The sequence below is a fragment of the Salvelinus namaycush genome, chromosome 25 (genome assembly GCF_016432855.1).
Source record: "Salvelinus namaycush isolate Seneca chromosome 25, SaNama_1.0, whole genome shotgun sequence".
Taxonomy (NCBI): domain Eukaryota; kingdom Metazoa; phylum Chordata; class Actinopteri; order Salmoniformes; family Salmonidae; genus Salvelinus; species Salvelinus namaycush.
This window is the reverse complement of record NC_052331.1, coordinates 21,381,265-21,396,264: the sequence shown is the minus strand read 5'-3', so window position 1 is coordinate 21,396,264 and position 15,000 is coordinate 21,381,265. Positions and strand designations below refer to the sequence as shown.

Sequence of the window (15,000 nt, the reverse complement as noted above, 5' to 3'; positions counted from 1 at the left end):
ACATCCCAACCTGTGAAACCCTAACAGTGCAGTGGGACTGCTTTACAACAGACAGAATGGGAATAGTGAATGGGAATAGTGAACGGGAGTAGTGAAAATTGAGAGTATTGGAAAGTGGGGTTTTCAGAAAGTATGTTGGATGGCCTGTGTATTTACAGTATGTGTACAGTGGCAGATAGATGGGGTGAGAGGGAGAGTATTAATCAGGGTGTGGTTCCAGCCAGTACCTTGGACGGCCTGCAGTTTGTGGGTCTGGATGATGATGCAGAGCTGCAGCACCAGCTGAGGAGCGCTCTCCAGGAAGGTGGCCAGGAGGTGCAGCATGCTGACGTCAGCGAACTCGTACACCATCCTCCAGTAGAACCTCCAGCGGTCATGGTCCCCACTGCGCCGGCTCCGGATGCCCAGGTAGATGGCATGGAAATACCTGGAATAAAAGGAAACAATACATCCATGAGCCAAATTACAGTTCCACCAAGGATTTACCCCAGTGTTTTAACCAATAGGCTCAAACCTTTCTGTTTCAATCTACGCTGGCTGGCACCCATGTCTCACTGGGCCATGACTCCAGTGGACCAGCTCTGACTTGGAGCCAAGGCCCTGTGTACTTTTCAGCCACAATTTACATAGCAAAGGCTAACTGTGGACTTTAACACCTTCTTACAAAACAACAGTCTTGATGATGCAGATGTTGTTGATTCTCCTCTGTCGTGTCACACTCCTGATGAAAACACAAGAACACTGGAGCGTACATTAACATTAACACTGGTGACACCCTGGTGTGGGGGTAAGTCTAGACGAAAAGCACCAGCAGTGACCTTGTCAAAAAGTTTGGATCTTTTGGCGTAACAGCTAAGAATCCCCTGTTTGGTTATACACGTACAGTATATAAAGAATCATATCATATTAGAGTTTTATACACGTACAGTATATAAAGAATCATATCATATTAGAGTTTTATACACGTACAGTATATAAAGAATCATATCATATTAGAGTTTTATACATGTACAGTATATAAAGAATCATATCATATTAGAGTTTTATACACGTACAGTATATAAAGAATCATATCATATTAGAGTTTTATACATGTACAGTATATAAAGAATCATATCATATTAGAGTTTTATACACGTACAGTATATAAAGAATCATATCATATTAGAGTTTTATACATGTACAGTATAAAGAATCATATCATATTAGAGTTTTATACATGTACAGTATATAAAGAATCATATCATATTAGAGTTTTATACACGTACAGTATATAAAGAATCATATCATATTAGAGTTTTATACATGTACAGTATATAAAGAATCATATCATATTAGAGTTTTATACACGTACAGTATATAAAGAATCATATCATATTAGAGTTTTATACACGTACAGTATATAAAGAATCATATCATATTAGAGTTTTATACACGTACAGTATATAAAGAATCATATCATATTAGAGTTTTATACACGTACAGTATATAAAGAATCATATCATATTAGAGTTTTATACATGTACAGTATATAAAGAATCATATCATATTAGAGTTTTATACATGTACAGTATATAAAGAATCATATCATATTAGAGTTTTATACACGTACAGTATATAAAGAATCATATCATATTAGAGTTTTATACACGTACAGTATATAAAGAATCATATCATATTAGAGTTTTATACACGTACAGTATATAAAGAATCATATCATATTAGAGTTTTATACATGTACAGTATATAAAGAATCATATCATATTAGAGTTTTCATGCAGCCCTTTTCATCTCTCTTCATTCTTTTACAATTCTATCTACAATTCATTTGACCAGGATTCATTTCTAATATTGGGTCTTAAAACGGCCAACCGAATCATTTCTAGTCATCTCTCCTCCTTCCAGGAATTTTCATCTTTGAACTTATATGGTGATCGGCATCTAATTGTTTTCCAATAATTGGAAAACATGGATTTCTAAATTTATTTTGCGACGCTCGCGCACGCGACGTGTCCGGTCTGGTCAGCATGTAAGAGGCTGCCTGCTGTTGTGTTGTGTTATCCTGTGTGTTCAGTATGCCTAAGGATGCACATGGAATTGGTGTGAATTATGTAGTGCTTTTGTAGTTGATCCTGTGAATACTGACAGAGTGTGGCAAGAAACAAACACAGAGACAGTGATGTGATTGTTAAGTAAATTTAATAATGTTTTTGATAAACACTACCGTTCAAAAGTTTGGGATCACTTAGAAATGTCCTTGTTTTTGAAAGAAAAGCACATTTTTTGTCCATTAAAATAACATCAAAATGATCAGAAATACAGTGTAGACATTGTTAATGTTGTAACTGACTATTGTAGCTGAAAACGGCTGATTTTTAATGGAATATCTACAGTTGAAGTCGGAAGTTTACATACACTTAGGTTGGAGTCATTAAAACTCGTTTTTCAACCACTCCACAAATTTCTTGTTAACAAACTATAGTTTTGGCAAGTTGGTTAGGACACCTACTTTGTGCATGACACAAGTAATTTTTCCAACAATTGTTTACAGACAGATTATTTCACTTATAATTCACTGTATCACAATTCCAGTGGGTCAGCAGTTTACATACACTAAGTTGACTGTGCCTTTAAACAGCTTGGAAAATTCCAGAAAATGATGTCATGGCTTTAGAAGCTTCTGTTAGGCTAATTGACATCATTTGACTCAATTGGAGGTGTACCTGTGGAGGTATTTCAAGGCCTACCTTCAAACTCGGTGCCTCTTTGCTTGACATCATGGGAAAATCGAAAGAAATCAGCCAAGACCTCAGAAAAACAATTGTAGACCTCCACAAGTCTGGTTCATCCTTGGGAGCAATTTCCAAATGCCTGAAGGTACCACGTTCATCTTTACAAACAATAGTACGCCATAAAAAAGCCAGAATACTTTTTGGAGAAATGTCCTCTGGTCTGATGAAACAAAAATAGAACTGTTTGGCCATAATGACCATTGTTATGTCTGGAGGAAAAAGGTGGAGGCTTGCAAGCCAAAGAACACCATCCCAACCGTGAAGAACGGGGGTGGCAGCATCATGTTGTGGGGGTGCTTTGCTGCAGGAGGGACTGGTGACCTTCACAAAATAGATGGCATCATGAGGTAGTAAAATTATGTGTATATATTGAAGAAACATCTCAAGACATCAGTCAGGAAGTTAAAGCGTGGTCGCAAATGGGTCTTCCAAATGGACAGTGACCCCAAGCATACTTCCAAAGTTGTGGCAAAATGGCTTTGGACAACAAAGTCAAGGTATTGGAGTGGTCATCACAAAGCCCTGGCCTCAATCCTACAGAACATTTGAGGGCAGAACTGAAAAAGCGTGTGCTAGCAAGGAGGCCTACAACCTGACTCAGTTACACCAGCTCTGTCAGGAGGAATGGGCCAAGATTCACCCAACTTATTGTGGGAAGCTTGTGGAAGGCTACCCGAAACGTTTGACCCAAGTTAAACAATTTAAAGGCAATGCTACCAAATACTAATTGAGTGTATGTAAACTTCTGACCCACTGGGAATGTGATGAAAGAAATAAAAGCTGAAATAAATCATTCTCTCTACTATTATTCTGACATTTCACATTCTTAAAATAAAGTGGTGATCCTAACTGATCTAAGGCAGGGGATTTTTCTTGGAATTAAATGTCAGGAATTGTGAAAAACTGAGTTTAAATGTATTTGGCTAAGGAGTATGTAAAATTCCGACTTGAAATGTACATAGGCCCATCATCAGCAACCTTCACTCCTGTGTTCCAATGGCACGTTGTGTTAGCTAATCCAAGTTGATCATTTTAAAAGGCTAATTGATCATTAGAAAACCCTTTTGCAATTATGTTAGCACAGCTGAAAACAGTTGTGCTGATTAAAGAAGCAATAAAACTGGCCATCTTTAGACTAGTTGAGTATCTGGAGCATCAGCATTTGTGGGTTTGATCACAGGCTCAAAATGGCCAGAAACAAAGAACTTTCTTCTGAAACTGGTCAGTCTATTCTTGTTCTGAGAAATGAGGGCTATTCCATTGCTCCCAAGGATGAACCAGACTTGTGGAGGTCTGCCAAGAAACTGAAGATCTTGTACAACGCTGTGTACTACTCCCTTCACAGAACACGCAAACTGTCTCTAACCAGAATAAAAAGAGGAGTGGGAGGCTCCGGTGCACAACTGAGCAAGAGGACAAGTACATTAGTGTCTAGTTTGAGAAACAGACGCCTCACAAGTCCTCAACTGGCAGCTTCATTAAATAGTACCTGCAAAACACCAGTCTCAACGTCAACAGTGAAGAGGCAACTCCGGGATGCTGGCCTTCGAGTTCCTCTGTCCAGTGTCTGTGTTCTTTTGACCATCTTAATCTTTTCTTTTTATTTGCCAGTCTGAGATATGTTTTTCTCTTTGCAACTCTGCCTAGAAGGCCAGCATCCCGGAGTCGCCTCTTCACTGTTGATGTTGAGACTGGTGTTTTGCGGGTTTCAACGCGGGTGGACTTAATTGTTACACGGTAAGAATGTCTCAAATGGCACTTAAGATGAGTTAACCTCTGCATTGGCCCTTCTCTCCCTCCATCTCTCTCCCCCCCCCGGACAGAAACCAGCTATCCGTTCGCTTGTTCTAGGCTACCCATAAGGTTCTGGTAAAAAGTAGTGCATTATATAGGGAATAGGGTGCCATTTCGGACTCAGCCCTTGAGTGGATGGAGTCCACTCTAATCTGCTAGCTATTCCCAGCTAATTAACTATTTAAACAAAATGGCTTGAAAGACCTTTTTTCTCAAACATACATTTTTAAAGCTAAAGAGAGAGGTTCAGAATGAATATGAGCTATTGACTACATCTACACCAATCTATTAATTTAAATTCTCACACACATACACAAAATATTATGCTCCACTGGTAGTCTGGGCAACGTTCCAAACATAACCCCCCAGAATCTACCGTCTCATCCTGGGGCAATTTCAGTACTGCATCTACTACTCCATCACATGAGAATATGTTGAGGGGATGCCAACTTCGCGACTAATTAGTCTGTGTTTTGGTGCCCATTCTGCACTCTGCATATTTGCACTCTATCATTTCTGGTACGTCTCTAAATCAAGAGCACTGATATTATGCACATTTTGTCACAAATAATGTTCTATAAGTGCCTCATTACAGATGTAGGATGGATCTTCATTTGATCACCCTGTTGTTAAGATCCTACATCTGTAAATGTGTGTTATAGAGCACCACAGTATGAGTCATAATACCCATAAAACCTAGCGGTCTAACAGGGAAACGGTTCCAGTCGTTTTTCCACCATTAATTTTTCCCATAGGGGATTTTAGAAACACTTAAAATAAGCGCTGTGTTTTGTGTAGGCTTACCCTGGTTTGATGTTCTGATAACCGTGTAAAGGTGACTCGTATCACTATATAATCGCCTGTATTTACCCTCCAAAAATTAAATGCTAATTAGCTGCTAATGTGGCTATCATAAAGAACTACAAATGCCATGATGATCTTGACGAGACTGCTGAATCGAGGCAAAGGTAAGAATATCTGGATCAACTATCTAATGTTAGCTAAATGTAGTCATGAAAACATTAACTACATATCTTTAAATGGACAATTATGTGAACTGTCTTGTGCAAGCTTTAAATTGACACAATAGCTGTTGGTAAAGGTGTCAGCTAGAGATGAAGGGAGCATGCAAGGATTTGTAGTTTGCATGATGTCTGATGCAAATTAGCATTTTGGAATCTCACAGTAAATAGAGCCGAATATGGTGATAAGTCACCTTGTCTGTTACTGTAACGGCAGATTTCCTCCTCTTCGTCTGAAGAGGAGGTGTAGCAGGGATCGGACCAAGACGCAGCGTAGTTAGTGTTCATCATGTTTAATAACGACAAAACCGTGAACACTACAAAATACAAAATAACAAATGTGGCAAAACCGAAACAGTCCTATCTGGTGCATAGAACACAAAGACAGAAGACAACCACCCACAAAACCCAACACAAAACAGGCTACCTAAATATGGTTCCCAATCAGAGACAACACAAAACACCTGCCTCTGATTGAGAACCATATCAGGCCAAACACAGAAATAGGAAAACTAGACACACAACATAGAATGCCCACTCAGCTCACGTCCTGACCAACACTAAAACAACGAAAACACAAAAGAACTATGGTCAGAACGTGACAGTTACGCTCGTTGTTAGATAAAGACCAAAGTGCGGCGTGGTAGGCGCACATTATACTTTTATTTTAAATGACACCAACAAAAAAAAAATACAAAGCGAACGTAAAGCTATATGCAGTGCAGAAAGCAACTACACAGAAACAAGATCCCACAACTGAAGGTGGGGAAAAGGGCTGCCTAAGTATGATCCCCAATCAGAGACAACGACAGACAGCTGCCTCTGATTGGGAACCATACCCGGCCAACAAAGAAATAGACAAACTAGAAAGCCTACCCAAATCACACCCTGACCTAACCAAATAGAGAAATAAAATGCTCTCTAAGGTCAGGGCGTGACATTGTCCAAAACATATGTACATACTCCTGACAGAGCTGGTGTAACTGAGTCAGGTTGTAGGCCTCCTTGCTCGCACACGCTTTTTCAGTTCTGCCCACAAATGTTCTATAGGATTGAGGTCAGGGATTTGTGATGGCCACTCCAATACCTTGACATTGTTGTCCTAAGCCATTTTGCCACAACTTTGGAAGTATACTTGTGGTCATTGTCCATTTGGAAGACCCATTTGCGACCAAGCTTTAACCTCCTGACTGATGTCTTGAGATGTTGCTTCAATATATCCACATAATTTTACTACCTCATGATGCCATCTATTTTGTGAAGGTCACCAGTCCCTCCTTCAGCAAAGCACCCCCACAACATGATGCTGCCACCCCCGTCCTTCACGGTTGGGATGGTGTTCTTCGGCTTCCAAACATTACAATGGTCATTATGGCCAAACAGTTCTATTTTTGTTTCATCAGACCGAAGGACATTTCTCCAAAAAGTACGATCTTTGTCCCCATGTGCAGTTGAAAACCATAGTCTGGCTTTTTTTATGGAGGTTTTGGAGCAGTGGCTTCTTCCTTGCTGAGCGGCCTTTCAGGTTATGTTGATATAGGACTTGTTTTACTGTGGATATATATACTTTTGTACCTGTTTCCTCCAGCATCTTCACAAGGTCTTTTGCTGTTGTTCTGGAATTGATTTGCACCTTTCGCACCAAAGTACGTTAATCTCTAGGAGACAGAACGCGTCTCCTTCCTGAGCGGTATGACGGCTGCGTGGTCCTATGGTGTTTATACTTGCGTACTATTGTTTGTACAGATGAACAAGGTACCTTCAGGTGTTTGGAAATTGCTCCCAAGGATGAACCAGACTTGTGGAGCACTACCATTTTTTTCTGAGGTCTTGGCTGATTTCTTTTGATTTTCCCATGATGTCAAGCAAAAGAGACACTGAGTTTGAAGGTAGGCCTTGAAATACATCAACAGGTACACATCCAACTGACTCAAATGATGTCAATTAGCCTATCAGAAGCTTCTAAAGCCATGACATCATTTTCTGGAATTTTCCAAGCTGTTTAAAGGCACAGTCAACTTAGTGTATGTAAACTTCTGACCCACTGGAATTGTGATACAGTGAATTATAAGTGAAATAATCTGTCTGTAAACAATTGTTGGAAAAATTACTTGTGTCATGCACAAAGTAGATGTCCTAACTGACTTGCCAAAACTATAGCTTGTTAACAAGACATTTGTGGATCGGTTGAAAAACGAGTTTTAGTGACTCCAACCTAAGTGTATGTAAACTTCCGACTTCAACTGTAGATATTCCATTAACAATCAGTCGTTTTCAGCTACAATAGTCAGTTACAACATTAACAATGTCTACACTGTATTTCTGATCAATTTGATGTTATTTTAATGGACAAAAAATGTGCTTTTCTTTCAAAAACAAGGACATTTCTAAGTGACCCCAAACTTTTGAACGGTAGTGTTTATCAAAAACATTATTAAATTTGCTTAACAGTCACATCACTGTCTCTGTGTTTGTTTCTTGCCACACTCTGTCAGTATTCAAGGATCAACTGCAAAAGCACTACATAATTCACACCAATTCCAGGTGCATCCTTAGGCATACCTAACACACAGGATAACACAACACAACAGCAGGCAGCCTCTTACTGCTAAATGCATCCTGTTGCACAAAGTAGATGCGACTAGCCAAAACTATAGCTTGTTTACAAGAAATGTGTGGAGTGGTTGAAAAACGAGTTTTAATGACTCCAACCTAAGTTTATGTAAACTTCCGACTTCAACTGTATATTTTGTTTATCGATTTGTACTTATCACAACATCTCACCTGTGAACATCCCGTGTTTATGTTTCTCTAGTAAAAACCAAATACAAACAGTGAGCATTATGCATTTCATTGATATGAATTCAAGGTTTGCGAGTTGAGTTCAACTTTCTGTGACTCTGTTTTTGTCTTAAAGTCTCCGGGGTCAGCTAAGGATCACTGTGGTAACTACACTTCAGAGGTTTCTAAGAACCCCATTTCCCATTTAAAAACAGAGCCCCAAAGACAGGATGCTTAGGAAAATTTGATCTATAATAAAACAATTCTGACTAGGTTGACTGTCATTGCTAAAGGTCAATGACTGAATATGGCCCATTTGAAATGTAGCCAGACTGTGAATTGTTACACTGGCTGTTTTTTCAGGAAGCAGTTACTGTAGGGCCTGGAAATAGTTTCCAACAGAGGCCCTGCCTACTGGCACCTGCGTTGTATTCATTTGGCAACAAATGGAAGATAGAAGTACTGAAACAAGAAGGGACAACCTGAACTTGTCCAATAAAAAATGCTTGTTTTCCGTTTTCGATTGAAGAACGTTTTAAAACGTTTTTGCTAAACTGTTCCCTAATGTATACGACCCTGCCGGCCCCAGCCATAGTGCCAGATTACCCATTCACAGGGTGTCTCTGGGGGCCTCACACAGACACATTATCCCCGTGACCCACCAAGGCACCCAGCCAACCAAAGCAGCATACTCGCACTCACAAGCAACAAAGAGGTGAACCAACAATGACTTGCACTAAATGGGTCAAGCAAATCCATTCCAGCCCCTTGTTTTATGACATACATTTTTATTTATTTCATTATTTAACCTTTATTTAACTAGGCAAGACTGACACGCTTCGTGTCAGTCTTTAGCGACCATAAATCTTTGTTTACAATGGTTGTAGTACTGAGTGAAAATATTCCCTAGGATGGTTTTTGAGCTAATGATTTTATTTTGATGTTTGTACAATGATGTAAACTAACAGATTATATTTCATTCCTGAGTATCACATCAGTCCTCACAACAAGACTACAGTATTTTATAATCTCTAAACTCTAAACTCATGAAACATATTGCCACCAAGCTTACCCATGATGAATCCAGATACATGCAAATTGAGCACTTCTTTGTCTCTCAATAGAAGGTGAAATCTAGGGGACATCATCATGCTAGTTCATTTCCTCCATTGATTTCCTGAGAAGGAGGAAAGAGGCCCTTTTCCCCTCAAGAACTACCTGCCTCTCCCTTTAGGAAGTCACTCATCATAACCACTGGCCTGTACTACAGTACAGCAAGGACAGCCAATTTATGACGATGGAATCTACCATAATACTTGCTTTGGGGTCTCTCTAATTGGAGCACTTGCTCTATAAAACCCCCATCAAAAGATGTAGTGTTGTGTTTTAAATAAGCTATAAAACAAGTGTTCCAACCATTGCTTTAGGTACAAGCCAAGCATCTAACCTCTTTTGTCCTTTAGACAATTATTTTATAGAATAACTAAAAAGCTTCTTTCACAAACGTTCTTATTACAGAGAAGAGAACCTCTGTGTCATAACGAATCCTTACAAACATCTGTTACTCTTGCATGTATGCCTCTAACTTGCATTAAGTGAGTGTTTTAGAAGTGTCAGAATAAATGTTCATGATTTGGAATCCTGACCTATTTTTAGATATGTCGAAATGTGCATGGAAATTATACACTTTTTTTACTGAGCCGTTTACTGAATTGTATCTTTGGGTCAAACAAAGCAGTTTCAATTTAGCTGTGTTAGACCTCTGCTGTCACGGCCATGAAAAGAAGAGGACCAAGGTGCAGCGTGGTGAACGTACATTTTCCTTTTGTTAATAAAAATGACGCCGAACAAAACAATAAACACTACAAAAACAAACCGTGAAGCTAAAGGCTATGTGCCCTAAACAAAGTCAACTTCCCACAAACACAGGTGGGAAAAGGGGCAGCCTAAGTATGGTTCTCAATCAGAGACAACGATAGACAGCTGTCCCTGATTGAGAACCCTACCCGGCCAAAACATAGAACTACAAAACATAGAACATAGAACATAGAATACCTACCCCAACTCACACCCTGACCAAACCAAAATAGAGACATAAAAAGGATCTCTAAGGTCAGGACGTGACATCTGCAGACATACAGTGCATTCGTAAAGTATTCAGACCATTTGACTTTCAAAATGTTGTTACGTTACATCCAGACAAAAACAGGTTTTTAGACATTTTTGCAAATGTATTAAAAATACACTAAAGGTCAAAAGTTTTAGAACACCTACTCATTCAAGGCTTTTTCTTAATTTTTTACTATTTTCTACATTGTAAAATGATAGTGAAGACATCAAAACTATGAAATAACACATATGGAATCATGTACTAACCAAAAAGGTGTTAAACAAATCAAAATATAATTTAGATTGGAGATCCTTCAAAGTAGCCACCCTTTCCCTTGATGACAGCTTTGCACGGTCTTGGCATTCTCTCAACCAGCTTCATCTGGAATGCTTTTCCAACAGTCTTGAAGTAGTTCCCACATATGCTGAGCACTTGTTGGCTGCTTTTCCTTCACTCTGTGGTCCAACTCTTCCCCAACCATCTCATTTGGGTTGAGGCCAGGTAATTGTGGAGGCTAGGTCATCTGATGCAGCACTCCATTTTTTTTATTTTATTTAACCTTTAATTAACTAGGCAAGTCAGTTAAGAACACATGCTTATTTACAATGACGACCTAGGAACAGTGGGTTAACTGCCTAGTTCAGGGGCAGAACAACAGATTTTTACCTTGTCAGCTCGGGGATTCAATCTACCAACCTTTCAGATACTGGCCCAATGCTCTAACCACTAGGCTACCTGCCGCCTCCATCCCTCTCCTTCTTGGTAAAATAGACCTTACACAGCCTGGAGGTGTGTTGGGTCATTGTCCTGTTGAAAAACAAATGATAGTCCCACCAAATGGGATGGCGTATCGCTGCAGAATGCTGTGGTAGCCATGCTGGTTAAATGTTCCTTGAATTCCTTGAATTCTAAATAAATCACAGACAGTGTCACCTGCAAAGCACCATCACACAACCTCCTCCATGCTTTACGGTGGGAAATACACATGCAGAGATCATCCGTTCACCCACACCTGTGGCTCACAAAGACACGGCGGTTGGAACCAAAAATGTCCAATTTGGACTCCAGACCAAAGGACAAATTTCCACCGGTCTAATGTGCATTGTACTTGTTTCTTGGTCCAAGCAAGTCTCTTCTTCTATATTGGTGTCCTTTAGTAGTGGTTTCTTTGCAGCAATTCGACCATGAAGGCCAGATTCACGCAGTCTCCTCTGAACAGTTGATGTTGAGATGTGTCTGTTACTTGAACTCTGTGAAGCCTTTCTTTGGGCTGCAATTTCTGAGGCTGGTAACTATAATGAACTTATCCTCTGCAGCAGAGGTAACTCTGGGTCTGTGGCGGTCCTCATGAGAGCCAGTTTCATCATAGCGCTTGATGGTTTTTGCGACTACACTTGAAGAAACTTTCAAAGTTCTTGAAATTCTCTGTATTCACTGACCTTCATGTCTTAAAGTAATGATGGACTGTCGTCTCTTTGCTTATTTGAGATGTTTTTGCAATAATATGGACTTCGTCTTTTACCAAATAGAAATATCTTCTGTATACCACCCCTACCTTGTCACAACACAACTGATTGACTCAAACGCATTAAGGAAAGAAATTCCACAAATTAACCTTCAACAAGGCACACCTGTTAATTGAAATGCACTCAGGTGACTACCTCATGAAGCTGGTTGAGAGAATGCCTAGAATGTGCAAAACTGTCATCAAGGCAAAGGGTGGCTATTTGAAGAATCTCAAATATAAAATAGATTTTGATTTGTTTAACACTTTTCTGGTTACTACATGATTCCATGTGTATTATTTCATAGTTTTGATGTCTTCACTATTATTCTACACTGTACAAAATAGCAAAAATAAAGAATCAAATCAAATCAAATTGTATTAGTCACATGCGTGTAGACAGGTGTAGACCTTACAGTGAAATGCTTACTTACAGGCCCCTAACCAACAATGCAGTTTAAAAAATATTAATAAGAAATAAAAGGAACAAGTAATTAAAGAGCAGCAGTAAAATAACAATAGCGAGACTATATACAGGGGGTACCGGTACAGAGTCAATGTGCGGGGGCACCGGTTAGTCGAGGTAATATGTACATGTAGGTAGAGTTATTAAAGTGACTATGCATAGATATGCATAGATAATAACAGAGTAGCAGCGGCATAAAAGGGGGTGGGAAATGCAAATAGTCTGGGTAGCCATTTGATTAGATGTTCAGCAGTCTTATGGCTTGGGGGTAGAAGCTGTTTAGAAGCCTCTTGGACCTAGACTTGGCGCTCCGGTACCGTTTGCCGTGCGGCAGTAGAGAGAACAGTCTATGACTAGGGTGTCTGGAGTCATTGACAATTTATAGGGCCTTTCTCTGACACCGCCTGGTATAGAGGTCCTAGATGGCAGGACGCTTGGCCCCAGTGATGTACTAGGCCGTACACACTACTCTCTGTAGTGTCTTGCGGTCAGAGGCCGAGCAGTTACCATACCAGGCAGTGATGCAACCAGTCAGTATGCTCTTGATGGTGCAGCTGCAGAAACTTTTGAGGATCTGAGGACCCATGCCAAATCTTTTCAGTCTCCTGAGGTTTTGTCGTGCCCTCTTCACGACTGTCTTGGTGTGCTTGGACCATGTTAGTTTGTTGGTAATGTGGACACCAAGGAACCTGAAGCTCTCAACCTGCTCCACAACAGCCCCGTCGGTGAGAATGGGGGCGTGCTCGGTCCTCCTTTTCCTGTAGTCCACAATCATCTCATTTGTCTTGATCACGCTGAGGGAGAGGTTGTTGTCCTGGCACCACACGGCCAGGTCTCTGACCACCTCCTTGTAGGCTGTCTTGTCATTGTCGGTGATCAGGCCTACCACTGTTGTGTCATCGCCAAACTTAATGATGGTGTTGCAGTCATGTCTGGCTGTGCAGTCATGAGTGAACAGGGAGTACAGGAGGGGACTGAGCACGCACCCCTGAGGGGCCCCCATGTTGAGGATCAGCGTGGCGGATGTGTTGTTATCTACCCTTACCATCTGGGAGCGGCCCATCAGGAAGTCCAGGATCCAGTTTCAGAGGGAGGTGTTTATCCCAGGGTCCTTAGTTTATTGATGAGCTTTGAGGGCACTATGGTGTTGAACACCAAATAAAAACCCTTGAATGAGTAGGTGTTCTAAAACCTTTGACCGGTAGTGTAAAAAACTGAAATATCACATTTACATAAGTATTCAGACTCTTTACTTAGTACTTTGTTGAAGCACCTTTAGCAGAGATACAGCCCTGAGTCTTCTTGGGTATGACCTTCGCCCCAGTCTGAGGTCCTGAGCGCTCTGGTGCAGGTTTTCAGCACTGTACTTTGCTCCGTTCATCTTTGCCTCAATCCTGACTAGTCTCCGAGTCCCTGCCGCTGAAAAACATCCCCACAGCATGATGCTGCCACCACCATGCTTCACCGTAGGGATGGTGCCAGGTTTCCTCCAGAAAATTAGCATTCTGGCCAAAGAATTCAATCTTGGTTTCATCAGACTAGAGAATCTTGTTTCTTATGGTCTGAGAGTCTTTAGGTGCCTTTTGGCAAATTACAAGCAGGCTGTCATGTACCTTTTACTGAGGAGTGGCTTCCGTCTGGCCACGACCATAAAGGCCTGATTAGTGTAGTGCTGCTGAGATGGTTGTCCTTCTGGAAGGTTCTCCCATCTCTACAGAGGAACTCTAGAGCAGGTGACCAAGATCTCGGGTTCTTGGTCACCTGCCTGACCAAAGCCCTTCTCCCCCGATTGCTCAGTTTGACCGGGCGGCCAGCTCTAGGGAAGAGTCTTGGTGGTTCCAAACTTCTTCAATTTAAGAATGATGGAGGCCACTATATTTGTGGGGACCTTCAATGCTGCAGAAATGTTTTGGTACCCTTCCCCAGATCTGTGCCTTGACACAATCTTGTCTCGGAGGCTCATGGCTTGGTTTTTGCTCTGACATGCACTGTCAACTGTGGGACCTTATATAGACAGGCGTGTGCCTTTCCAAATCATGTCCAGTCAATTGAATTTACCACAGGTGGACTCCAATCAAGTTGTAGAAACATCTCTAGGATGATCAATGGAAACAGGATGCAATGGAGTTCAAATTCGAGTCTCATAGCAAAAGGTCTGAATAGTTACGTAAATAAGATATTTTTGTTTTTTATTTGTAATACATTTGCAAAAAGGTGTTTTCGCTTCGTCGTTATGGGGTATTGTGTGTAGATTGGTGTGGAATCTACACGTAACAAAATGTGGAAAAAGTCAAGGGGTCTGAATGCTTTCCCGAATGCACTGAATTAGACTTTAGTATAACAATGTCTGCTGGCATGTAAGCTCTACAAATATACAGACAAGCATGATTATGATAGTGGTAAAGTATTATGCAAACCACAAGGATACTTCCCTCCTGCCCTGTCAAGGATCAAATGACCTATTCAAGATTGATCAATCAAAAGAGGAATGCTTCAAATATCTTGACTTCACTTATTGCCCAAGAGCTGGA

At 40.6% G+C, this 15,000-nt stretch overlaps 1 protein-coding gene across 1 annotated transcript in view; it reads right to left on the bottom strand.

Moving 5' to 3' along the window:
* The window catches only part of xkr4 (XK related 4), a 94,108-nt gene that overhangs the window by 21,145 nt on the left and 57,963 nt on the right, over positions 1-15,000 (bottom strand). Inside the window, exon 2 of the mRNA XM_038963936.1 lies at positions 228-427. Coding sequence (XP_038819864.1) covers positions 228-427 — 200 coding nt within the window. The remainder of the gene's footprint in view (positions 1-227; positions 428-15,000) is intronic.